Source organism: Diadema antillarum, unplaced genomic scaffold (assembly GCF_040938485.1).
Source record: "Diadema antillarum isolate AM-2024a unplaced genomic scaffold, OU_Dant_1.0 seq00000238_RagTag, whole genome shotgun sequence".
In the NCBI taxonomy this organism is placed as follows: domain Eukaryota; kingdom Metazoa; phylum Echinodermata; class Echinoidea; order Diadematoida; family Diadematidae; genus Diadema; species Diadema antillarum.
The window spans coordinates 608,408-635,938 of record NW_027271285.1 but is presented as its reverse complement, the minus strand read 5'-3'; the positions used below and the strand labels follow the sequence as shown (position 1 = coordinate 635,938).

Below are 27,531 nucleotides of genomic sequence, written 5' to 3'. Positions count from 1 at the left end.
AATGAACACAAATTGACCATTATTCCATATTCCACTTCGTACATACTCTTTACTACGTCGTTCCAATAATACTCTCCCATCGTGCTATGTGTGGGTACATCACCTGACGCGAAAGCCACTTTTTTGACAGTCTGAAAGTTCTTTGCAGCTACCAAATTCATTCTACCAAGTGTGTCTTAAATAGGCGACATTATCGTGAAATTTCATTTGTAGATCGACATTGACTCATGATGGGTGTAACTGTTGTCGACTTTTCACATTTTATCGAACTTTCTTCTCGTCGTACTTCCTCGTATCTTTTTTAAACCTGGAGGGGATAACATGATTGGCAATGAATCTCTTTCCGAAGACATTCAAAGCCGCAGACGATTTCCCGAAATAGGTGTGGTGGGCATGATCTAGCGACCGAAGGGCCGACTCCATTCACTCCTTTCAGTTACTTCTTCAGTTAGTGAAAGTTGAATGTAGTCAGTGGTGGATCCAGATGGGGGCGCAACTGGCGCATGCCCCCCCCCCCTCTTATTTTTCGTTAAAAACAAGAGAAATGATAATCATGATTTGTGCAAAACCTTCATTTCAATTTTGATCAAAATGATGAGGTGAAGGAGATGAGTATATGGATTGCCAAATGCAAGACGCAAATGAAAAAAATAAAGACATAATTATTGAGTTATACACAGAGACAGACAGACACATACGTGTACACACACATACAATTTTTAATGATATTCTTTATTTGAATTTCATTCAGTATCAGCCTCTTTTTCACGATAGTATCGATTCACAGACACACACATGCACACGCACAAACACACACACACACAATACAAGGTGTGCGCACGAATGTCTAATCCCTACAGCAAGAAAAAAACAACAACATAATAATATAATGGACACATTGTCAACACAGTAACAATTGAAAGAATGAATTGACGAAATAATATACGAAAAGATAAACCAATGAAAGAGCACTGAACCCCCTCTAGCTCCTCCAACTCTCAATTCCGGCTTTCGCCCGCAGGTTTCGTGCAGTTGATGCATTCTCTTTTTGAGCCTTTATCCTTCTCTCCCTTCCCCCTGTCTCTCTCTCTCCCTCCTCTCTCTCTCCCTCTCTGTCTCTCTGCCTCTCCTTCTCACTCCCACCCCCTCCCTCTTGCAACATCTTCCGGACCTTACGAGTCCTTGTCTTAAACTGTAACGGTGTCCTCCACGACTCCGTACCCGGGACTGTGGGGGAGCTAAATATGGCAGCGGCCCCTGATCCCTAAGGAGCACATCAAGAGCAACAGACTGAGAGCGAGAAAGTTTGTGCACAAGGTCAACATCCGGGCCAGAGAAGACAAGTGCACTATACCATATCTGTCGAAGGCTTTTGTTCACACAATATAATAATGCTGTTGTCAATGATATTCCAAAGCTAAGGTCCTGGAGGGGTTAATACTTATAAGAGGCGGAACTTCAACGACCAACGACCAAAGGTGACTGAGAGGTTTTTTTAAAAGCGGTTATCAATTTGAAGAACAGTCTATGTGTTATATTTGGTCTGAAACCTCCTCGTAATGAGGCGTGAAACAGGAAGACACCAATAAGAAGTAGATCTAAAGTAATTGTTGATACGCGGTCATTCATTAAAGTTTCTCTCGCTATACTCTAGATTGGATCAAAAAGAAGGCGTGTTTTTTTTTCCCCTTGAGACACCATTGTGTTCAAACGAGAGTCGCCGATGATTTTTGTGTGTGTGTGTGCAAATTGGGAAGTTTCTGCTGACTCTGCGATGTAAATGATGCCATACATATAAAAACTTTCATTTTTTGTGTGATTATCTACTCTAGAAATTACTCGGCGGAAATCTGTAAACTTAAGATGAGTTATTTTCACTGCCTTCGTCATTTAATGGAAAAATCAACGTTTTGTTTTCTATGAGATCGAGCACATCGTTGGCATAAAGTGCCATTTGCAGATGAAACAAGAACCCAGCATTAGTGTTTGAAATAGTTCTAAAATGCGAGTTAGGGATAACAACCATTGTAAGAATTTGAATCCATATTTTGGATGTTAAGTATCTTTAAATACACAAAATGGGAACTATAACTATAATGAAATCTTTCCAGGTTTAACCGTCTACAGTTATGGTTTAATGAGAAAAATACTGATATCTCCTTACATTTAAGGCTTTATTGTGAAGGTTTTATATGGTATAGGGTGTTTTGTGATACAACAAATCTACACATATGCACCAAATGTGATATCTTGAACACACACACACACATATTGCATATATATATATATTTTTTTTTTCATTACTGCTCCCAATGGTAAGCAAGACCTTTAATCTTTATGATATACAGTCAGGCACAGGCGCAGAAAACTGCGCCTGTCGAAAAGCGCCGATTTCTGCTATCATGAATATTATAATGACAATACCCATCATGCCACGCGATGCTCGTAGTGTAAAAGGCATGGAGAAAATTTAGGTGATGAAGACACCTAATCGATATTAATTTCGTACGAAAATTCTAACCTTGACACTTTTCTGATATTTCCTCTGTAGTAAGCCAAATACCTAATCTTGCATAATAATCATTTCTAGGGGAATAAAACCTTGACATCTGGCGTAATTCTGGTCGGAATACATAATTAGGTAAATGTTTTTTGAATGGCCACCGGTTTGCCCTCTTTTTAGCCTTGTGCAACAGGTGTTGGCTAGTGTAACAGAAATGTACTCCTTCCTATCAGACCTTCCTCTCTCCCTTCTCCTCTCTCATCCCCTCTCGTGGCTTCTTTCCCTTTCTCTCCCCCAGCACAGCCACCTTCCATCTCTCAACGCATCATCTCTTTCCCCCTCTCTCTTCTCTGTGGTACTCTCCCGGCCGGCAGGTTGGGTTCTTATCACTGTTGAGTAAACATAGGGCAGCAGTTTAAAACAAGGAAAGTGTTGTGAAAGTGCGGCCAGGCTCTCTGTGGGGCCTACCTCGTACCTCCCTGGTCTTGAACTGACCATGGGCAAAGCACAGAGGCAGGGGCTATGCGATAGGTATTGCAGTTTTAGATTAGATTCCAGAGAGACAGAGTTATACAAGAGAGCACATAATAAACATGAGTTATCAGAGTTAATTGCAGATGATTCTGCAAAGGAAGCAGAACAGCGTAACATCGTAACAGCAAGGTAATCCCAATGACTCCTACTTCATTCTCAATCTCACTAGCCTATTTCTTGATTTATAAATGAGCTATGGTCAGTGTGGAGAGACCTATATAGCGCATGGTGTTTGTTGGTGAGAGCGTATGGCTCTGGATGTGCCTGATGCATGCTGTATTTCGATATAATTATGGTGATACAGTGCAGTATACACATACATACTATCGTGTTTTGACAATTTGTCTTGCATACAGTACTTAGTGCACTGCAAATCAGTAAAAAGCAGTAACGGGCGCCTGGTACACAGACGATATCAATGGAACCGACTGTTCGCGAAAACTACGAGAATCGATTGTAGCGGGCACACTTGCTCGGCGCTCGGGCGGATAACCCCAAAGTAGCAGTTTTCTGCGCCTGGCGGGAGGCGCAGTTTTCTGCGCCTGTGCCTGACTGATATATTTGTCAATAGATTTGAAAAAAAATTACAAGAATGAATCAAAATAAAAGGAAAGCTTGGATAATTGTTCACGTGACATTAATTAAAAAACAGTTATAAATATATTTTTTGATTATGATTTTTATTATATAAGCAGGGAGATGGGAGTTTCCGCCTCGCTGATTTAAGCATGAAGTAGTTGAACATTATTTATTGAAGCGATGATGGCCTGATTCTTTTATAACTACTAAGTTCTTTAGATTTCTCAATTAATTTTTTATTATTGAACTACCCAATGCAAATGCATGTTGACTTTTGTTGATTCATGATACCCTCAGTATCACTTATGAGGCCAAAGGAAAATCTAAATTCATGTATGTGCCATATATTTTATAGCGTGTTTTTCCACTATAGCTCTCCAGATTACTCAGATACTCCGGAAAAAAAGTCTAAAATAAGACTTATATCAGTGACATAGTCTGTCAATCATAATAATTAGTTACATGGAATCTTTACATCGCAACGCAGGCATACATTCCAATGTGTGACTCATCGGGTTTGTTTCATGGTGCGCCGTGATCTGTATTGAGCAACAGTTGTCTAGAAAAAAAGATAATATCTTTTATGATATTTTAAGCAAAGTGATTTCGGAATTACCTTGTCCTCGAGCACGGCGCTTACACTTTTATAAAAGTCAGCGAAAGTATAGCATGTATACCTTCCTTGCCAGTTTCCCAACAACTGATCAAGGACGCCACGCGCGAGGGGACGCCTCGCACCTTGAATGATAGATTTGCGAGAAAAAAAACTAGGGAAATAACTCATTCGCGTATTTGTGGCTATGGAATGAGGGGCCATGCGAGTGAGAGGTGGGGTGGGGGGTGGGTGGGTGATGGCGCAGATTAAGGGGGAAATATAGAACGTTGTTGTATCTTGAGGAAGAGGTTACGGGGAGCATGCTTTGAAGGAGACCTCCGGATGATTTTTAGATTTTTACTTTTGAACAACTATAAATTAGTTATACCGAGGACACAGTTTCAGAATTTGTGATAATTGGGATGAAGAATAAGAATATTTTCAAAATTTAGAACAAATTGCTATGAACAAGGATGATGACATGGCAGAGTCACCATAAGAATGCATGAGTTGGGGCTCAAGGAAGCAGAACAAAAGAAGAAGGCATGCATAGATTATACACAGGTGAACTCGCAAGCAAGCAGTATTGTAATGGAATTACACTGCTACATTTCTGAAATATGTGAATCTCCTATGTCATCATCCTTGTTCAGTGTAATTTGTTTAAGGTTTTTCAAAGTATTGTTTCTCTGCTCAAGAACCACAATAAATTCCACAAATCTATACATGGAATTGTTGATCTATGTACTATATTATGATATGAAATTATGAAAATCATGTGGAATGTCCCTTTAACGTTGCTCAGCAGCAGCTGTTAGTAAAGTGTCTGGTATCAAACATGACACTAACCAATAGCATAGGATACCACAGCAAATGTAGCATATACAGAACTATGGGTATATAGCATCGCTTAGCAGATCAATTGCAGACTGATATTGCTGCGGGGCCGCGGATGGAGGGGGTAGGGGCTTTTAGATGGAGAACGATCGAAATCAAATAATTAAATGATCACGACGAAATAATTTCATGCCCCTCGGAGGGTTTCTTCTCATTCTTTTCATTTGAAGTAGGGGGAGGGTGAAGGGGTGGTTAACCATAGTTTCTTGACCCCCCCCCCCCATCGGTCCGCAACTCCCCTCCCCCACCTCTCTCCCCCACGCACACATTAGTAAACGCTCCGCGACCCCCTTGCCATACCAGAGTCAGCAACTAGACCTAGACCTTTAAGGAATTCATGGTGTGTAAAAATAATGGATGAACAATTTGATAAGCTGGCTTGTAACTACGAAAACTACGAAAAGAGAATTTAATATTTATATAATCAATCTTGCAGTTTATAACATGATATACCCCAAAATCAAATACGACACTGAAGATGCCATCAAAATGGACGACGGCTAGTCAAACCCTCTGGTTGTTAAACCCTCTTGATCACTCTATTGTCAGATCTTCACTTGTGATTCTGAAAGGGGAGAGGCAAGAATAAGAAGGGAGAAAGTGAGAGAGATGAGAAAGATAGAGGGCGTGGGAGGAGATGGAGAGGGGTGAGGGGAAAGGGGGTAAGATGTGAGGGGAGGGAGGGAGGGAGGGAATGAGATGAGCGCGGCCCAATTAGGGTTACTTCCTTGTGAATCAACAGTCTGTAACGAGATGCCCAAAATGAGCACCATGTAGCCTTTATGCAAGCATGGATAATTGACTTTTAAAAAGCATCGATGCTACATGTACGCTCCACACACAATCAGTTTTGCCCTTCTTAGTAAATTTGTAATCTTTGGCTACCTCATAAGTCCATATAACGAATTTGTGAAGACAGCCTCCCTGCCATTCTCCTTGATTTATTTACTCCTAGGCAATGCAGATGAGTTTATTGGTGGCGGGAAATTATTTGATAGTTCGTTACAGTTTGTTGACGCTCTGTATAACATTAACGAGGAGCAAACCGTTGCAGTCTTGCATGCTTTGCGTTTGGTTTGCTCGGTTCTTCCTTATCTGAGCGGAAAAATTCGCCCAGAAACTTAGTACTTCCTGCAAATAAAGTTCGCTGGATCCAACAAGGGAACTAGTTAAACATGCCGCATTATCCGCTCCCTGACTCGGTCATCCAGAAACCCAGTTGAGAACACGTTTTACGGCGCACGCAATTGGATTTGAGATCGATCACGCATGCGATCAGTAATATCGCTCCCTCTGGGATTCAGTACTCTATCGGTTGTCTGCTTCTCCGCGATACGATAAGCGGTGACTCAACGACCAAATGCGCTGTGGTCTCCCCTTGATTATAGAAACGGTAGCTCACTCTCAAACTTTTCCTCACCCGTGGTGGACGCACACCACAATATTCTATGCCAACATTTTGCGAAAGTCAGAATAATAGTCGTAACCTATACTCGGACGATACTCCGGATCGTATGATGCTATTTTTCATTTCTTGTCTCGCAGGTCTTTGGACGAAGCCAGCTTTTCTTTGATCGTTGGTGCTACATCGATTTCATCAAATAGTGAACACTACATTATTTCCGACAAAAGCTGATGACAGACAGTAACGTACACCACAATCTTATTTCAGACAGAGGGTTCAAGTTCTTGTCATCCATGTTATTTAAAACAATAATAATTGTTGCAATTTTAATCAACACCATTGTATATTGAACTGAAATTACTCTTGACATCGGAGCTGGGGCCAAAACCATAATCGAAGCAGGTAAATAAAAGTGAATACCAAATTACTCGTCGTCTGCCCCGCGATGCACTGGTAGGATCTGGTGTTCGTTGGCGCCAAAATGACAATTCGACCAGACGACAGATCACCCTTGAAGATGTCCACTTCCAGTCTTGCCTGCATGCTGTTACAAGTCCTGCTCTTTCTCGGCACCACTGGCTACGCTCAACATCTTTCAGGTACGTTCTCCATCCTTTCAATACTGTCACTAATTTAATAATAATTACTAACAACCCCAGTCATGTCATCCATGTCTTTGCAATCTTTGATCTCTTCTGTCATCAATTTTGATGCACGTGTGCAACAAGAATAGTAATCTAATAGCTATGGTGATTTTGGGGAATGATCACCTTGTTTCTCTTTCGGCCGATTCATGAAATGAATAATGAATGAATAAAAAATTGGAATGGATTTAGTTACAATTTGCAAGTGAAAATTCGTCTCTGATTTGATTAAAATACCACTACGCTTATACAAAGTTAGGATAAGAATCTTGCCACAATATTTATTAGTACTCATCAGGTTGAGTAACAGCTAGTGACCCATTATCGTGGCTTGTAGCATGTTGATAAGATTTCAGTAGTTTGAACATTGTTCGCGTAAATGGCAGTCCGACGATGGTTCCTGTATAACGGGAAGTACGCGATGGACCGGAGTGTTTACACTCTTAACTCACAGGGAAATAACATTGCCAAACAACGAAACTGTTTTAAAGTCATTCTGTTTTTTTCACGCTTCTCCCTACCCCACACGACGGTGAGAACAGTGCGAAAAGTTGTGTTTGACCTGTACGCTGTCTGGCCCTTTCCCATTTCCTACTGGGCGTCACTCGTCAGGATGAAAACGTTGCTAGAAGAGCATGTTAAGTATTATTCTTAAACACATGTATTAGCATGCTCTTCTAACAACGTTTTCATTTATCCTGACTGCAATGAAATCCCTTGGGAAATGGGAAAGGGATGAAGTGCAGCGATAGTCAGCTTGGTGTGAAGATGGTGTCTAATTGACGACATAAGCATAACACTGGTTTTTGACTCTTTATACTAAACAAAAAATTATTAATCAACAATGTGCTGGGAGATACTGAATGCAAATAGTTCAATTCAATTAAATTCAATTAAAATCTAATTTCATTTTTTCATTTTTTTTTTCGACAAGAACATACAGTTCACTTTCTTTGGTAGCAGGGAATAAGGTTTCAGCGCAAAAGATGTAAGATAAAAAAAAGAGTATGTAATATGTTGTGGAACCTGAAAGTAATCATACGTTGTCATAAAAGCAGAAGTGATCGAAATGAAGTAAACAATACGCAAAGTGCGCAAAATGGAGGGACCTACTAAAAAGACAAAGCTTGTAGAAATATCTAGAATGCGGACCCCTCTGATTAAGGACATCAATCGAAAAATAAAAGTTGAAGCACAGAAAAAAGTAAGTTAAATAAGCGTGATTCACTACTTTATTGTACAGGGTCTGAGAGAGAGGTATTCCTGCTTCCCATACCCCTATTCTGTCTTTGATCATCTACAGCAATATCGATATACATTTATTCATCATTATTCTGATATTATTATTATTATTGGTATTATTATTATTATTATTATTATTATTATTATTATCATTATTATTATTATTATTATTATTATTATTATTATCATCATCACTATTGTCATTTTGTTGTTATTATTATTGCCATCATTATCATCATTATGATGATGATGATGATGATGATGATGATTGCTATTACTATTATTGTATTCATTAGCATAATTATTATTACTTTTACTGTTGTTACTAAATAGTAGAAGTAGTAGAAGGATCATTATTGTCATAATCATTAATATCGTCATTGGTAACATTACATTTCTCTTTGATGAAATACCATGAAAAAAGTTGTACTTAAGATGTGGACAAAACACACTCCTGCTATCTTCTAAATAACCATAAGTTAACGAAGTCCGTGAAGGTACCAATCGACGACAGGTACGATAGTTTATGATATTGTATATAGGGCTATTAGAAAAGGGAAAAACATCACTGGGAGTCATCAACAACACTCATCGCTGACGTGGTCAGAGTGAACAGGTATTATCTATTAATGTGGTTGACTGAGGGGCAAGGGTGACTCCGATGGCTCATCCTTCGTGTCACCGCATTAACCCCCACGGTCACCACAGCCACCCCTCCGCTCCCTATCTCCAGGGTTAATACCCAATTATCTTTCATCAAGTTCATGGTTGCGCAGGTTAGACTTCCCGTGTATGTGTCGCCATTCATCATAATCGTCCTCGATGTGCCGTGTGTAACGGTACTTTGAGTCAAGTCCTGCGGCTTTGTGTACCTGTACCGTGAAACAAAATAACGCAACCAGGCCTTGACTGCCTTGCGGTGACGAACAAACAGTAACTCGCCTGGACAATATTTTAAAGAATGAGAACTGATTAAATGATATGATACTGACGTTAAAGGGGATGGCTAGTAACTGATCAGTGGGAATCAGTGGGAATGCTGGGGGATGATTGTTCCAATCCTTGTGGGATTCATTTAAGAGTACATTATATACCTATTGTTGTGTGAAAATTGTTTGCTTCAGAACGGTCTCATATTCAAGTAATATGCAGTTTAATGTTTCCAGGTTAGCATGCCTGTACAGTGACGGGGCATTAAACTGCACATTACTTGAATATGAGACCGTTCTGAAGCAAATGATTTTCACACAATAATAGATATATAAGATGTATGATGTACTCTTAAATGAATCTCACAAGAATTGGAACAATCATAACCCAGCATTCCCACTGATTCCCACTTACTAGCCATCCCCTTTAACTATGCTTTCAGTTCAGTGTGTATTTCGTAATAGCTGAGGTAAGAAATTGTCCTCATTATGCCCCATCTATATCTACACGAACTTCTTGATGTATAATCAAGAGACGAGTTAAGGTATTACACTGTATTATCTTTTTTTTAAAACAAATACGAGTCATGGTAATCACTATCATGTGATAATGCCGCCTTCACTTTTAAGATATCTGCATTGCTTTCATTTCTGAAATCACAGGTGATTAGACAGTATGGTCCTCATCCCTATGGTGTAATATAAACCAGCTGCACTTTCACTTTAAGATAAGGTACATGTGTATATGCACCAAAACAAAAAGAAATTCAAAGTCAAAGTCAAACATAATTCTCTTCATATTTTCGCATACATACGATGCCAAACGATAAATCAATGGGTTATTGGGATCCGTGGCAAGCAGAAATCAGAGAGTCCTTTCGATGGCGACATCCTGTGGAGTCTCCATGTGCTCATGGAGTAACTTATCAACTTGCCAGGAAGTACGCATGAACTGGCATTGCCTATGTCAATGATAACACGTCTTCTTGTACTCTTCCGCGTGTTACGTCCCTCGAGGGCTGCAAGGCGCATTTCCATACCACTTACAAGAGGCCTTCATTAAACAGAACAAAACAAACAACAAAAAGCATAGAAAGAAAAATATAACAGAATAATCACAACAGAACAAACAAAATATAATGGTGGAAGTTAGAGCCTGGACATAAAAGTGAAACACTTTTGCGAGATTTTATCATGTGAAACTACTCGAGGGAATCATTGAAAGTGATTTCGATACTTTTATGTAATAATTCAGCTTCATTGTTCATCAACGGTTCGACAAACAAATCATTTCTTCTTTCATTGTGATCTAGCAGTGCTGCTTTGCAGGTGACCATTTATCAAACTATCAAATCGATTACTAAAAGAAAAAGAAATGAAGTTCTTCTTACAGATTCAATTTCAGTTTTATGTCATTGGCTGTTTAATTGTGTGTGTGCTTTTTTTTTTTGGTAATACAGATCTTCCTTTGAATGTTGTCGGCAATCGTCATTCTGTTCTGAAAAAAAAAAACACGGCACGAAGACAAGACTGAAATGGGCACACTACAATTGTGTGTTTTTTTTTTGTTTTTTTTTTTTGGGGGGGGGGGTAAATTTGTTTTGACAACATGGATTTTGTAGGATTTTCCTCCCCTCCCCCATCTCACGTATCATAATGCTCACGTTTTACCATAAGTTTCTTGCAGGTGTTTTTAGGAAGACTTGGCAATGTTATTTGAAATTCCTATGTACACGCTTTAGGTGGGAAGGGAGCATTGCTCATATGTATGACTATGGAGCAGTTCAAAGTGTCTCTGTTTCGTCATCAATAATGTCATTTAGCTTTGTAAACGACCTATTCTGACCTCACCCCACGGTATATATGTCCATCATGTCCGATGTTCGTCCCGGAAACACCCGGTAACGGTTCCGGACGTTCGTGAGCTCATCCGTGTCAGGGTCAAGGGTTGTCGGGACAGCTGGCTAGTCACTTCCTCTGCCCGTCATAATAATCTGTTGTCTGAGTCACAAGCTGCAGAGAACGGCCAGGCGAAGATATCACACACACAACGACACGCACGCGCGCGCACACACACACAGACACACTGTGAGCGTATGTACGGGGTCAATGGTAAGAAGAAGTTCAAGTTCAAATTAACTTTGTTTTCCATTCACCATGAATACAACAAACCATTCATACAATGAAAACAACATAAATGAGTTTAAAATAATCGTATCACATACTTGTTTTGATTAAAATGAAATGAGGAATGCACCCAAACATACACAAAATAACAACAGCAACAATGATATCAACAACAACAACAACAACAAGGTAAAACGAAGTAGGCCTAACTGGGTCATCTCCAGATGTAACTCTCCAGTGAATAGCTGGAAACATTCCAACTAGATCGACGACAAGATAGTTATCAAACTTTCACATACACGAGTCGCATCCAGATGTTCTTCACTTTCTATCTGATTCTGCCAGATTTTAACATTATTTACATTAAACATTGCTATAGTATTGGATAAGGCTATAGAACCCTGAAACTGGAGATTGTGGATTCAAATATTGTCCGGTGCGTGCATCCGTGGACAAGATACCTTATCTATGTTCATATGTTACTTATTTCACCCTCTTCAATTAGGTGTACAAGTGAACACCTTGAAAAAATTACATCATGACAGAGCTTTATAGGGGAACAGTGCTTACACACAGGTGATGCGGTGATTTGGCTCAGTCGTTAGCGCGTCTGCAGTATTGTGTGAAATCACGTAAAGAGGCAAAACAATATTTGTCTCTTGCTTGGATAGTGCATAAAACGAAGGTCCCATGTATGACAGAGTCACGACTCATGCACGTAAAAAGATCCCACTTCATTCATTCATTGTAAAGAGCAGGGTGCATATCCCGATGAAGTGGTTCCGTCTCACATTCAACTGGACCCCACGGAAGACCAGCTTGTGCATCTTCTCAGATGGAAAATGAAAACAAACAAACATACAAACAAACATACAAACAAACAAAGAATAACTTAGGACGATTTCGTGCGTAAATAGACCATGCCATCATCATTACCAGAACGAAAAGCTAAGGAAAATATCAATATCCATGCAATAGTGTGTTCGTGTCAGACCTTTTCAATGCACAACCGGTGGGTTAAAATGGCGAGATTAAAGTCGTTCTGTTTCTCCTTTCTCAGTTTAAGTGATAATTCATATCATATTTATGTGAACATGTCCATCACTAGAATATACAAGAAAGTCGTCAAATCTATCAAACTACTTTGCAGGTGTCAGTTCTTTCGCTGAGATTGTACATTGAGTACCAATCGTCCTGTATGATTACTGCACTGGTTTGCACTGGAGTGCCTTTAGTGTATACGAAGATAGAGAATGGTACGTTCGCAAGGTGGGATATCATGAGATCAACACCAAAGAAAACTTACGGGCGGAGGGGGGGGGGGGGGTTGAGGGGAAATGTCTTTAGCTCATGACAGGGCTAGAGTCTTATGTTGTTTCCCTGTAACAACCCAGTGATTAACTCTGAATAATGAGTCATTAAAATCGCGTTGATGGTACGAACCACAATAGAGATTTATCAGGCACGCACATGAAGTGCGGATAAAAGAAAATGGGGGGGGGGGGGAGGCTGCATAGGAAAGTTATCGATCATTGACGTGACGCATTCATTTTGTCAGGGATAGCGAAATGACAAACAAGAGAATGAGAGAAAACATATATTTATCTCTCGTTCGTCTGTCTGATCCGTGATTCACCCAAGGAACATATGCGCTTCCTGTTGTTAGAAACATGGGGGTTGGTAGAATTCCCTTTGTCACCCTGACATCTGAAAAAGATTTAAACAACCACTGCAAGGCAAGGATCACACGATGCTGACGCTTATATCAAAGTCAGCACAATACTAGTTGCTAATAAATTATTTTCATTATGCAAAATGTCACTTTGTGTAGAGCGCTCTTACGTAAATTACTTCTACCGCGCGCGGTACGATTTAGGGAGGTGGTACGATGAGCCTTTCTTACAACGCCGATACTTGTTTTCTGTGGAAAAATTTCGGCATGCAACACTAAAATGTGAAGAGAGCGTGTGTCATATCTTTAGTCTCTTTTGTCTCTCAAAACTTCCCCTCACTCTATCATTATTATTATTATTATTATTATTATTATTATTATTATCATTATTATTATTATTAACATTATTATTATTATCATTATTAATATTATTGTAATTATTATTATCATTATTATTATCATTATTATTATTATTATTACTATTATTATTATTGTCATTATTATTATTATTATTATTACTATTATCATCATTATTATCATTATCATCATCATCATTATCATCATCATCGTCATCATCATCATCATCATCATCATCATCATTATCTTTCTCTGTAGTTTCCTTTGGTTTATAACGGAGAGCTTTTACTATTCAAAACAATTAAGCAGTGATATAACTGCATTATACTTCGCACAACATCAGAGAAAGCAGACAAATGCAGAATAAATGAATGAATAAACAAATAGTGATGATGATGACGATGGTGATAATGAAGTGGCTCTGTATCTCTTAGTTCGGGGTTCGATAATTCTTCAAAACACAATATCCTTGATACTTTTGCAGAAGCTGATGGTTTTGTCTCGTCCCCTTCTTACTGTAAAATTTTCATCATCATCGTCGTCGTCGTCATCATCATCATAATCATCATTATCATAATCATCATCCTCTCTTTTCCTGTTTTCGTGTTCTTACCTGCAAATGTTTGACACAGGATTTTTTTTAATACTAAATACACAATAATTATCTTTCTCTAGTCAGTCATATTGCATCACATGGTATGTGCATGCGCGTTGTCATTCTACTTGAAGTAATTTACCAGTTGATTCAATGAGTAATATTCTGCCTTGAGACAAATGTTATCTAAATCCAAAGTACAAACGCTTTTGTTTCATAAAGTGTAACGGAACCACAAGTGACGAGAAAAAAAAAGTGTGGGTTTTTTCTTTATATTAATTGGCAGCCGTTTTGGGATGACTTTCAGTTTTTGTAGTTAAAATTGTTTCCTTTGTCCCATGATAACCCTCAAAACCACTGTTTCGCCATAATTCGCCACTAATCCGAGATTAAAGGTATCGAATGTCCATCTCGTAATTGTTTCGATGGAACATTTTGCAAGAAACCAAACCCCGTTCGAGATCGTATCGGGCTAACTACTCACCTTACTATCAGACGATCACGTTGATCGATCGATTAGAAAACGAACGAGACGGTTCACCCGGCGTTCATGCTTTCGCACCCCGTTTTATTGTCCCAGCGAGGGAAAATACGTATTCCATTCGTCTTTAATATCCTGCCCACGGTAATCAGATGGGGAGACACAAAACTTTGAATCGCTCCTCGGGTATATTCTTCCTTTTGTCGGGGTTTCGATAAAAGTCATGCCGCATAGCTAGTGGCCCCTCCGGATGAACATTCGTGACTCTCGACAAGATCTCACCATTGATTTGCAAGTTTTCAAACCAAGAAGAAGAAGGAGGAGGAAAAGAAGACGTAGAAGATGAAGAAAAAGCAGTATAGATCTCGATATGTTTATGCCACTGTTAATATACGAAACAGAGTGGGATGCACAACAATAGGAAGCATAGGAAGACAAAGGGGAAGGGAACTGCCAAAAAAATAAACAGAACAAAAGCAAGAACAACATTGAGAAAAACAATTATGACAATAAGATGGAGTACATGAAGAAGGAGAAAAATTAGAAGAACAAAGAGGAAAACTATTGGAACATATTAATGGCCTGATGATGATAATGAAGACGACGACGACGACGACGACGACGATGATGATGATGATGTTATTGACGAAAAGAAGACTAGCGTAAGTGAAAAAAAAATACAAAAACGCAAATATAAACAGTCTACCAGTCTACTCACTGGTCTGTCAGAGTTGAGATCAGAAGGCTTGTCGGTAATTTTTGTTTCTCTGATATTTTCAGCCAGTAGCTTCTTCTTAGTGTGTGTGAGTACCTTTGTTTCTTTTATTTCTTTTTTCTTACATTGCAACGCCATTAATCACCTGGTTGTTCAAGAAAACACAAAGTAAAGAAAACATAAACAACAACGACAGAGTGAATAAAATAAGATGTGGCAGCAGGCCAGGTTATGGGAATACCCAGGATATTTCTGGAAACACAGTTTGGGTAACGCTAACGGCCAGGAAAATTTCCCGTGAATAGCAAACATTTGCTAATCAAAAAGAACTTATCCAAACAGAGTCTCTCAGCGGCTAGCAAATATTTAGGTCAATATACGGGGGTCACTTAATTACCTCAAAGTTCCTGACAAAGTATCTAGGAAGCACCGCTTCAGGACGAGTTCTGTGCTATTCACCTTGCATATAGCAGGCCGACAGTACTGAATAATATTGTTAAATCATATATGATATCATATAAACCTTGCCGAGAGACTAATATTCATATAATTATATGTTCTTAGGACGTCGACGCCATGCTGAAGTTGACCTTGATGTTGAGTTAATTACAACTGTCAATTCGTTGGAAAAGTGCATAATTCGGGCAGATAGGGGAAGAAAGTAATAAAATGTTCAAGGACACATTCACCTCAATATGCATAAGGATGAAGAGAAGGCAGCAGTATTAGTAGAACAAATCAATTAAAATTTGAGGAAAATTGGACAATCCATTTGAAAGTTATGACTTTTTGAAGTTTCAATGCCGCCATCGCTGGATAAGAAGACAACGGCAGCTTGTGATGCCACATGTATAGAACTACAGGTATATAAAGGAAATATAAAGAAAATTAAACATAGCTTTTACTACACTGTCTTTTCTTGCATGATGAAAGAACACTTGACTTGCCTCTTTCTGAAGGCAGGGGGAACATTGTTGCCCTTAACATGATTATATCAGTAACAAGTCAAGGAAATGTGTACTTTGAATAAAATGAAAATTTGAAGAATTGTCTTTGGATACGCATGTGACATCATACACTACAGCACTCTTCTCATCTAACAGTGATTACGCAGAAACTTTAAAAAGTCATAACTCTTGAACAGATTGTTCGATTTTTCTCAAGCTTTTACTGATCTGTTCTGCTTATATTGCTGCATTCACTCAATTCACATGTGTATATATACTAAGGTGAATTTGTTCCTTAAAGTTTCAAATATTTGTTTTTCTATAATTGGAATGCATGGTTACAGTTGAATACGAGAGAGTTATCTCTTCTAGTATCTCACATTAACCTTCATACAATAGTCATGCGCACCAAACTCTATTTCTTTGTGGAATTTAGGACAATGATAAAACATATTATCATTTAATCAGAATATTGTAGATTTCCTAGCAATGATGACTAGCAATGATGACGATGATAAAACATATCATCATTTGATCAGAACTGTAGATTTCCTAGCCATAATGACTTTTGAGGGAGCGGTTGCAGTTGATAAATCGTCGACCTAAATCACACGATATATTTGATTGATGTACAATAAGATATCTGGACGACATTTTGCATCCCGTGTTCGATAACCTATCACCGGCTTTGAAATATCATATCAAACTCAGTTTGTGTTTATTTGTTGCTATTGTTGTAACTGCATTGTACTATAAAGCATTTGTTTTTGTGGGGGGGGGGGAGATAAATTTTCTTTTCGATTTTTCCAAAGCCAGCGATCATCTCTAATAATCAAATAGCTTACAAAGCTTTAGTAATTTTCGGTATGATGCAAGGATAACAAAACAAATGTTTTGCCACAATACCGTAAAATGGATTACCCATTTTGCAGAACAATCGGTTCTGAAATCTAGATAGTCTTGTGCAGTTGATACATTTTAGTAATTTGCTTCAATTCATTAATCTGGATTTCTTTTGCGGCAAACTGAGAATCATTTAGATGTAGTCCCGATATCACTCTTAATCCATACGTAATGAATCACGCCAATTACAGCAACAGCTGCAAAAACGCAACAGATGCACAACAACTTGCTTCCATCAACAGCAGCAACAACGACAATGTCAGATACCTCGATTTACATTGTCGAAAGCGCGGGAAAGAGGGAAGAAAATCCCCCTTTTCGGGATTTTAGCAGCATCATACTCTTAAGTCTTGATTATCTCTCAACGACGTGGTATGTCCTACAACATTCTGGATTTAATGAAAAACATCCTCCTTGCGCCAAAAGGGAGTCAGATACCTCCAGCCCCGCTCCGCGCGGAACTCATTTGTAACTGCGGTAACTCAAGACGACCGGATTAACAATGACAAGGATTAACACTCGAGGAATCCGACACCAGCGTAATCCCCCCAAGGAAGAAGACGGATGTTAGACCTGTATCCGGGTTTACTTCCGGTGTGCCTGAAGGGAAAAGTCGAGTGGATCGCATCTTCATGCGCACGTGTTAACGCGGGTCCGAGCGGGAGAAGTTAAACAGACTAACGGCAATTATCAACATAAATATTCCTTCCATATAATCTGTCGCACATTCACCTGTTCACGTGACTCTTTTTTTTTCTTCTGTGCGTGTGCTCGCTGTTTCTATTTTTGTCCCAGCTAATTGCAAAGTGGATATTACATTGCATCTTCTTTGTACGCCCTTTGCGTGAACTAGATTCTGGGGAAGTGTTAAAGTTAGATTTATACTTTAAAGGAGAGGTGTCAATGTTTTTTGAAAGATATTTACCACAGTTATCAGCCTCCATCATTGTATTGTCCTCTTCAACATCGGTGTACAATACCAAGTTAATGTGCTGTAAATATCTACATGTGTATCTCATGTTGGATTTCTAAAGCGTAGTTTTCCCCCGCAATTTATGATGAGTTTTGATCGAATAGCGTATATTTAATTGAATGTGGAAAATGCGCTGCATAAAGATTATCTGTTGTTATTATCATCTGTTTAAAGGACAAGTTCACCTTCATAGACATGTGGGTTGGGTGAATGCAGCAATATTAGTAGAACACATCAGTAAAAGTTTGAGGGAAATCAGACAATCCGTTCAAAAGTTATGAATTTTTAAGTTTCTGCTCAGTCACGGCTGGATGAAAAGACTACTATAGCTTGTGATGTCATATGAGTACAACTATATAAAGAAAGTATAAAGAATATTCAAGATATTCTCACTTTTCTCACATAATAAAAGAACACTCGACTTCTCTCTTTCAGATATCAGGGGAAATAATAGTACCCCTAACATAAGTCAGTAACATGTCGAAGAAATGTGCACTTTATTCAAAAAGTCAAGTTTTGTGAAATTCTCTTTTTATTTTCCTTATATTGTTGTACGCATGTGACATCATACACTGTAGTAGTCTTCTCCTCCAGCAGTGATTGCACAGATACTTTAAAGATTCATAACTTTTGAACGGATTGTCGGATTTTCCCCAAACTTTCACTGATGTGTTCTACTAATATTGTTGCCTTCACTCAATCCACATGTATATGAAGGTGGACTTGTCCTTTAACTCTTTCGAGAAAAATTGGATTAACTTGAATCGCTGCCAGGCGACAGCTCTAAAACAAATAAATAAATAAATAAATAAATAAATAAATAAATAAATAGATCTATAAATGACGCTTTTTTGTGATAAGCACGTGAATTTTACGGAAATAATCTATTTTATGCAATTTTAAAGATGCTGACAAGATTTTTGACGACAAAATTAGTAACCCCGAACGCTCCCATGTTGAATTGATTGTTATTTATCTGAAGTGGAATCAACGATTTTCATCTTTTGTTCAGTAAGTTTGTCCATCTTTCCGATTAACTTTTAACTTCTGAAAGTATTGCAGTTTAGTCATTCTGATATTATTATCAACCATACTGATACATTATTGACGGAAATATATAAAAGGTTTTTAATTTTCTTGCTGATTTGGAAAGTACGTTAAAAAGTTCACCTTCGATTCATAATGATGTTATAACATAGTCAACATTGCTGGAAGGAAAAAACAACAAACAAAATTGAAAGTGGTTTGATGTATTTGGGAAACAGAAGGCGATTTACTGTCCTATTGACGGAAATATATAAAAGTGTTTTAATTTTCTTGCTGATTTGGAAAGTACGTTAAAAAGTTCACTTTCGATTCATAATGGTGTTATTACATAGTCAACATTGCCATTGCTGGAAGGAAAAAAACAACAAACAAAATTGAAAGTGGTTTGATGTATTTGGGAAATAGAAGGCGATTTACTGTCCTAAAAAAAGTTCAATTGAAGAGCAAAAAAAAAAAAACAACAACAACAACAACAACAAAACAACAACAACAACAACAGCAGCAACAGCAACAACATAATGTAGCATGCAAAAGTTCAGGGAATTTTTTTCTATTGTACTTTTTTTTTAACGATTCCGGAGTGATTAACCTTGAATTGTAGGAAGCTTTTTCGCATGTTTGTGTATTGGCCTAATGTTTGTAAACAAAAGGAGGATGCACGTTTCTCTTTATGGCGTAGAAACATAAATGAAAAAAGTTACAAAACATAAAACAAAAAAGAAACATAAAACAGAAGATAACCCGCCAAACTATCACCACTCTTAAGGGGTAATGTTAAACACTCACCCATACGTATTCAGATCTTCCCTACGAATGTGATCGGGGTAATCCCTCCTCTTTTTCTGGCAAATTTTCAACGAGGAAACATTATTCTTTTCATCCAATTTAACAAAAAAAATGTGAATGGCATTCTGAAATGGTTGTTCTGAGGTGGTTAAAATGTTTGTTCTTATTGTACAAGTGCCAGTAGGTGATGCAATAACCGGGGTAACTTAATTTGTAGACCGTACATAGCTTAACTATAGCTTGTAGGAACGGCACCTTAAGATATTACCATACCGTTTTTGTGCAAACAAGATGGTGATTTTGATGACAGAGTTAATGATCAGATACGTTGAGGTCAGCTGGACGTCAGCTGATAGTGGTGTTCATGACTTTGGTGAGTCGTCTTTAATGTGACTCTACACCTAACCCTCTCTCAGTCGTTCCAGTGGGTAAACATCCGAAGTAGATTTTTTGATAATTGTTCTTGAACCGTTGAACTTTTTAGGAAACTTTCACATGGTAGCCAATATGCTAACAGCGCAACGGTTCAAAGTCTAAAGTTTCTGAGTAGAAAAAAGCACGGCAAGAAAATGAAAGAAACCCACAACAGTCTGAATAAATAGTTCCTTTAGAGTTAACTTAAACACTGCTAAGTAATTATTTGAGTGATCTAAGCGATAGTCAGCGATAGTCATTGCCTTTTGACTGGGGAAAAACGTTACTGAACTATCTTCAATTTTGGGAAAGAATGCACTTTCAATTTCTATATTGTCGATACGATTAATATTGTCTGAGGCCAACACGCCGCTAAAGTACTCCCCGATCTCCTTCGTATGACTTTTTTTTTCTGGCATATTAATCTCCAAAGTTCAAGGTGAACCCGTCTAGACTAGCGGTACTTTCATGTGATAACAGCAATCCACGGTTGTGAACGCTCGCGCCCAATTCTGCAGACAAAAAAAAAAAAAGTCTTTTTATTTGGAAGACCTGAAACTCCTATTTTCAAAGGAATCTGTTCCTGTCGTGGAGTTCGCTGTCAAACCCTTGGGAATGAAGTTTCGTTGACAATTCGTTCAATTCTATTTTAGCAACCGGAGGCGACTTTTCCCAACACATAGTTATTCCTGCAGAGCGACGAATCGAAATCTTCTCATTGTGTTCAATCAAAGTTCGGAATGCCATTGCATTCATATGTGCATAATCATACGCATATATTTTCTAGAAAACCTTGTATTCTTGTCTTATTTTACCTTTTTAAGGCCTTTAGGCTCTGGTTCATCTACCTCAAATGCAAAGTATAATTTCCATCTATGTCAATTGATTATGGAATACAAGAAATAAAAGCTGTATTAATTATGACGATATCCTTTATACACGGGAAAAATATCTATGGACTGCTTTTATCTCAACCCCCCCCCCCCCGCCCATTTTGATTATTTCAAAAACATTACCTTTAGAGAAATGATATAACACTCATAGAGGTTTTTTTTTTTTTAAAGTAATTTAACGCGGGATATTAACCTTAGCTATATTATGTATCGTATTTGTGTTATCTTTATCTTTTTCTCTTTTTTTTTGCCCAAGTCTCTTTCTTTATGATAACAAATCGAAAGTTTCGAAAAAAAAATATGTGTTGTACTCGGGGATTTATCTTTTTTTTTTATTTCCTTCTATCGGTAACAAGTAACAAATTGTTAATGCGATGTCAAATATCACCTTCAAAAGACTGTACACAAAGACTACCCAGGAGTGGACTGTCGACGCTTCTGTCTAAGGAGGGATGGCAGGAGTGTCTCTTCAATCTTAAGTTACAGAAAAAAAAAATCAATGAAACTAGTCGAGTCACTAAAGCCCGAATTCACGAAGGTGGTACAAATGAAAGCATGGTTTAAACCATGGACAAAAACCATGGAGCGCCAAGTGTCGCATGGAATATTTCGTTGCGAAATCAGTCATTTCGTCGATGAAATGATTATTTTATAGCGAAATGACAACATTTTGTAATTAAATGAACATTTCGTCCACGAAATGATAATTTCGTTAACGAAACGGTCAATTTGTTGACGAAATGACCAATGTCGTAACGAAATATTCCGTGCCACACTTGGCGCTCCATGGTATTTGTCCATGGTATAAACCATGGTTTCATTTGTACCACCTTCGTGAATCCGGGCCTAAGAGTTTACCATCGTCTGAAACACTACTAACTATAGGGGCTTTAATCTAGATTTGCGCTTTGATAAGAATGCTGTTGATTAAGGCCTTAATACCAAAATAAATTCATGTCTATACACCAATCCTCTTTCCCCCTACCCCTTTTACTCATTCAAGTGTGTTGAATATTGAAAGCCGGAACAACGTGAATAACTAACCGTGGCAAATCAAGAAGATGATTATGATGATAATGATGATGATGATGATTATTATGATGATGATGATGAGAATAATGATGATGATTGTGATGATGTTGATGATGATGATGATGATGATACAAAGGCTGACGACCATCGTTAAGAATCTATTGAATTACAACGAATGAAGAAAAACTTATCATTGCCGAAAACACATCTCAAGTTACAAAAATTGCGAAAAACTGATTTATATGTTATAAAGTGAACAGCGACTCATTGCACATTCAACCTTTATGTTCCGAGCATACAAATCTGGGGATTATCAAACTATGTCAACCGCTGCAAGTTCATTTATGTTATGTGTGTGCTTCTTAAATTAAAACAACCAAAGGTTAAAAGGGAGAAAAGTACTTCAACAAGTGTGCATAAACCTTTATCCCTGCAGCCATTTTTTTTTTTAGTTTCATTGACTTCCTGCAGGAACGTTAGGATATTGAGACATTTTCCTGTTCTCGTGTTAAAATAAACCCGCGCACTTCCTCTAAGGGTTAAACCGATTCATGTGCCCCTATAGAATGCAACAAGGTTGATACTTCAGGGAGTGGGTGTTGAGGGTTATATTTCTAACCCAGCACAATGATTATGTGACCTTTTTATCAGGCGGTTACCCAGTCAAAACGTTCTTCCTACTTTGCATGATTATGGTAGGTCCTACACAATAAATGATGCGTGGCTTACACTGGCATGCATGTACGCGACGTACTTCGCAAGAAAAAAAAAATAGCTCTGAACTTGTTGGTCGCTTTTTGGTCTTCTTTGACATTACACCTTAACGAGCCCTCGAAGCCAACATTACTCCTCCATGCACCTGCGCCAAAGATAGAAGGAGAGGGAAAAGAATATAGTATCTTCCTCTGCGACTAAAAGCCAGACAGGTCTAATCAAATCAGGGAATAGAAAGCCACAAAGATCCTGGTTACCTGGTACCTGGATCATTGTTTTCTTTTCCATTCTAACTCGTTTCTTCTGTTAGCGCTTCCTTTCTTTATATTCACTTGTGTCATCTGACCAAACGCTGACCCATTGGGCAACGCTTTTGGTTTCGATTCCGTAAGAGAATGAAAGGCGATGTTAAAATAGAAATAATATTGAAAGCGAAAGGAAAAAAAAACAAACCTCACTGTAATATAATATTTTATTAACAAAGGTATACGGATGAATGAGGTGTGAACTGGACAAAATATTTTATGAGAAACGGAGTTTTTGTGTGTGGGCGAGTGTTTCCTCCCAGCCCGAATCCGTTATAGCGTATATATCTAATTATCCATGCATTTACGTACTTTTGAGAGAGGAAGAGGGAAGGGGGGGGGGGGGGATCCGAAAGTTATCAAAGGGAAAGGTCCCTTCAAACTGTTTCACCCCAGCTTTCCTCTCACACATGGATATGAGATGTCCCCCCCCCGCCATTATTTGTTCCTGAATGCAGATTTCAAATAATCATGTAATCATATCTCACAATCTGATACTCGAAATAAATTCTTGTCAACGCGATTTAAGAGAAACTAAAGCAGCTGAATGGACATGTCTCATCGCTATATATAGTGACCACAATTACGCATTTAGCTGATGTTTAGAAATAATCATACCTGACACCTATACAGTCAAATTAATTTCCACGCTGTTTGTGCTCCCACTCTACTCTTCAGTCACGGCTATAAGGTAAAGACGACCGCGGCCGGTGACACGACATTTTGTTTCTGAGACAATTATTGCTCCAGTCTTCGTGATTTTGTTTTCTCCCAGGACTTACGGTTAGGTTTAGTTTCATGTGAGGATTAGGATTAGGGATAGGGTTATGTTTGTGGCTAGAATTCATGTTTGGCTTAGCGCGCAGATATTTCATGGGAGTGATATTGTCGCAGGAGCAAATGTCGTGGAACCCACCGGGCCAACTTCCAGATAGGGCATCCGCCATTTGTTCGTACGTACATGTTATCATAATTCTTCTAAACAAATTAGCGGCAAAGGCAATTACAGACAGAAGAACTTACATAATTTAAGACTTGAGTATAATGGTTTTTTTTTTCTCGAAATTACCTTGTTTGAAGCAGCTATGTTCTTTAAAACGGAGACTACATCACCTCATGAATAAAGATAATGATTTTTTTAATGTCAAATTTGAATGTCAAGTTATCGGTTTTTTTTTTTTTTTGTACACTTGCGTTGCTCTTTTAAAACCCCGGTAGGATGGCGATTCCATGGAGTGGGGAGGCTGGCCCGGCTCAGATATGATTATTCGCGGATCCCGTTGTGGATTGTGCAGAGCTTTATCACTGATCTCTAATGTCCGTACACACACAACCGAATAATCTCGACCTGGAGTCAACCGTTACCAATGAGCGTACGCCTCGATGCACATGATAGCGAGCTTTTGAATAGATCGGCGTTGCGGCGGTGCTGAGACGACGCAGCCCATCCGGTTTGACAATGGAAATAGCTGCTTCGCGCATGTGCAGAACACCATTTTTGGGCCTAACTAACTTCGTCTTAGCGTTAAGGTCACAGATCTAAATAAAGCCCCGGTCACACAGCACTCCGCTTCTATAAATCACGTACAAAAAGTTATGAAAATCTGGTGGACGTGGTCGTAAGTGGTAATTTTTTGGTCAATTTTGGTTTGGCCGTGCTTTGTACGGGGTATGGCCGTTGGCGGCTGTTCCACTGCTGAAGCACTACCTAAGCACGGCTAACCACGTCCAGAAATGTGTATGTAAGCGGAGAAATCCATTTGTCAGTGATAAGCCGCTAAACACACGCTATTTCCCGTGATACCAAGGCGTAACACGCGTCAGATGACCGTGCTCTGCCCGTGACAGACCGCTAAACTTTCGCGTCTTGCCCAAGTCTTACTACCGCGTCTCCCCAAGTTTTAATCACTGCCGGAACACGGAATATCACGTGTGTTTCACGTGTTTTGCACGTCTTTACCACTTGTGCCGGCCGCGGTTGTCCGCGGAATAAAGTTCTGAGCAGTTCAAAACTTTTTACCGCGTCCGACGCCGTTCCGATTTTTCCCCGCGTCCTGCCACGTCTATAAATCGACCGTAGCTCGTCTTAAACTCGACATCAACGCGAACAACATCGTCTGCTTCACGAGAGACCACTTTTTGACGTGTTTTGGCCGTGATTAAACCGCAAAGTGCTGTGTGACCGGGCTTTAAAGCTCGCTAATATTCGCTGACGGGTGCTATTTATGGTTTTAGTGTACCACAATGAGCAGCCAATGTACCACAATGAGCAGCCAATGAAGATCAATTGAATCAGGCCACCCATGTTTGCCCACGCTATTGGATCTTTAAGAAATAAACAAGGCTGATTGATTAGCAAAAGGAAAAGATATAGAAGGCAGTTCGGAAAATTATCGAATTTTCAAGTTCGTTCTCATCTCGTCTTGCACTTCTTTTTCCAGAGGTGCGACTCGTGAACGGATCCAGCAGCCTGACCGGAACCGTGCAGATCTTCGATGGGGCGCGGTCGGCCTGGTTCACCATGTGTCACACCCCGTCGTGGGGAATTGCCGATGTGCTCGTCATTTGCCGACAGCTCGGCCACTCCGGGGGCAGCCGGGCTTTCTCCGTTGAGGAGGCCGTACCTGAGAGACCACTGGCGTACTACGACCAGCAGCTGCTCTGCACAGGAAGTATGCATCTGGAGGTCTTTTTCTCATTTCTTCTATTTCCTCTCTTCTTTTTCTTCTTCTTCTTCTTCCTCTTCTTCTTCTCCTTCTTCTCCGTCGTCATCGTCGTCGTCATCATCCTGTTCTTCTTCTTCTTCCATTCCTTATTCGTTCTGTACTCTCTTTCTCTCTCTAAATCTTCCTCTGTGTCGCCTCAGTGTTGTTAACTTTTCTTCATCCTCGCTTCATTTCTATTGTAGCTATTTTTTATATATCTGTCGGCCCTGTGAGATCGTGGATAAGACTTTTAACTTTTATTCAGATTTCCCGTTTATGAATCCTGTCCTGCGACAAGATGATTTTACCTATTATGTTCCTCTCATCCCAGGTGTAAATGGGTTCCTGTATGGCAACGCTATAGAGTAATAATGATAATGGCAGGGCCCTCTGATAGAACGGTGGCAACACTGAAGAGGCTACCCTGGATAAAATGACAACAACAACCCCAACATAATCATCACTATTTCATACAAAATTGTCAGAATCATGTATAATCATATACTAGTATTACATGTATCATGTCAAAATCGCATAGGCTTACCATTTTGGGAGTTTTTTTGTCAAGAAAATAGAACACTATTTGTATTTCTCTTTCATCGCATTATTGCTAGCATTGTTATTGATAATCTCCAATTTGTTTGTTTTAATTTCTACTCATTTTATGCAAGGATAATCAATTTCTTACCATAAATGCAGATCCCAGATGTCATCAAGTCATTATGTTAATCCCATGAAGCATAACAAGAATCTCGCATGCAATGTCACTCTGAATTCCTTAAAACGTAAACTCACTTCTCGGCCCATTTCACGTCTTTCAAATATTCAGTGTATCTGACAAGGTTCCATGACATTTGCTCCTGCGACAATGACATTGCAATGCTCCCATGAAATATCTGCACGCTTAAGAAAACCAAACATAAATTCTATACCCACAAGCATAATCATATTCGTAATCCTAATCCTTACATCAAACTAAACCTAAAACCCTATCACAACGATAACCCTAAGTCCTTGAAGAAAATAAGGCCAGATCAACTGTCGCAGGAACAAATGACATGTCACCGCCTGACAAACGCTGTAATAGATGTAGGCCCTACAACATAAACAGGCACAATTGCACGTGGCGTTACAGGTGTAAATGCGCATGTGTCTGCACGCTAGTGAATAAGTGTACATTCTGTGAACATTAGAATGCGACTGAACTTTTTCACTGCTAAAGACTGTCCTTTAAAGCTTGTTGGTTGCAGAGTTAATCACTATTCTCGTCACCTCGTGCGGTCGACGAACGTAACATTCCACCCACTCGCGAATTAAATCACTCTTCGCTCAAAACCGAAAAAGAGACGAGTCATGGTTAAGTCAATATCAAATTCCATGTTCGGGCTTTTGTTTTTGTTCTCTTTATTTTGTTACATGGCAGAACTCTAACATGAATGATAGAAAGAGTAAGGGGAGTTTGCGGCGAGACTATTACAAGCTATAAAGAACACCAAGCAAGTACAGTGTAGTTCAATGTGTGGAAAAGATTGTCTAC

General features: G+C 39.0%; 1 protein-coding gene across 1 annotated transcript in view; it reads left to right on the top strand.

Moving 5' to 3' along the window:
* Nucleotides 1-6,994: 6,994 nt before the first annotated feature.
* LOC139729404 (uncharacterized) overlaps nucleotides 6,995-27,531 on the top strand; it is a 30,185-nt gene continuing 9,648 nt past the window's right edge. The window contains exons 1-2 of the mRNA XM_071640332.1: nucleotides 6,995-7,112; nucleotides 25,731-25,961. Of these exons, the coding sequence (XP_071496433.1) occupies nucleotides 6,995-7,112; nucleotides 25,731-25,961 (349 nt within the window). The remainder of the gene's footprint in view (nucleotides 7,113-25,730; nucleotides 25,962-27,531) is intronic.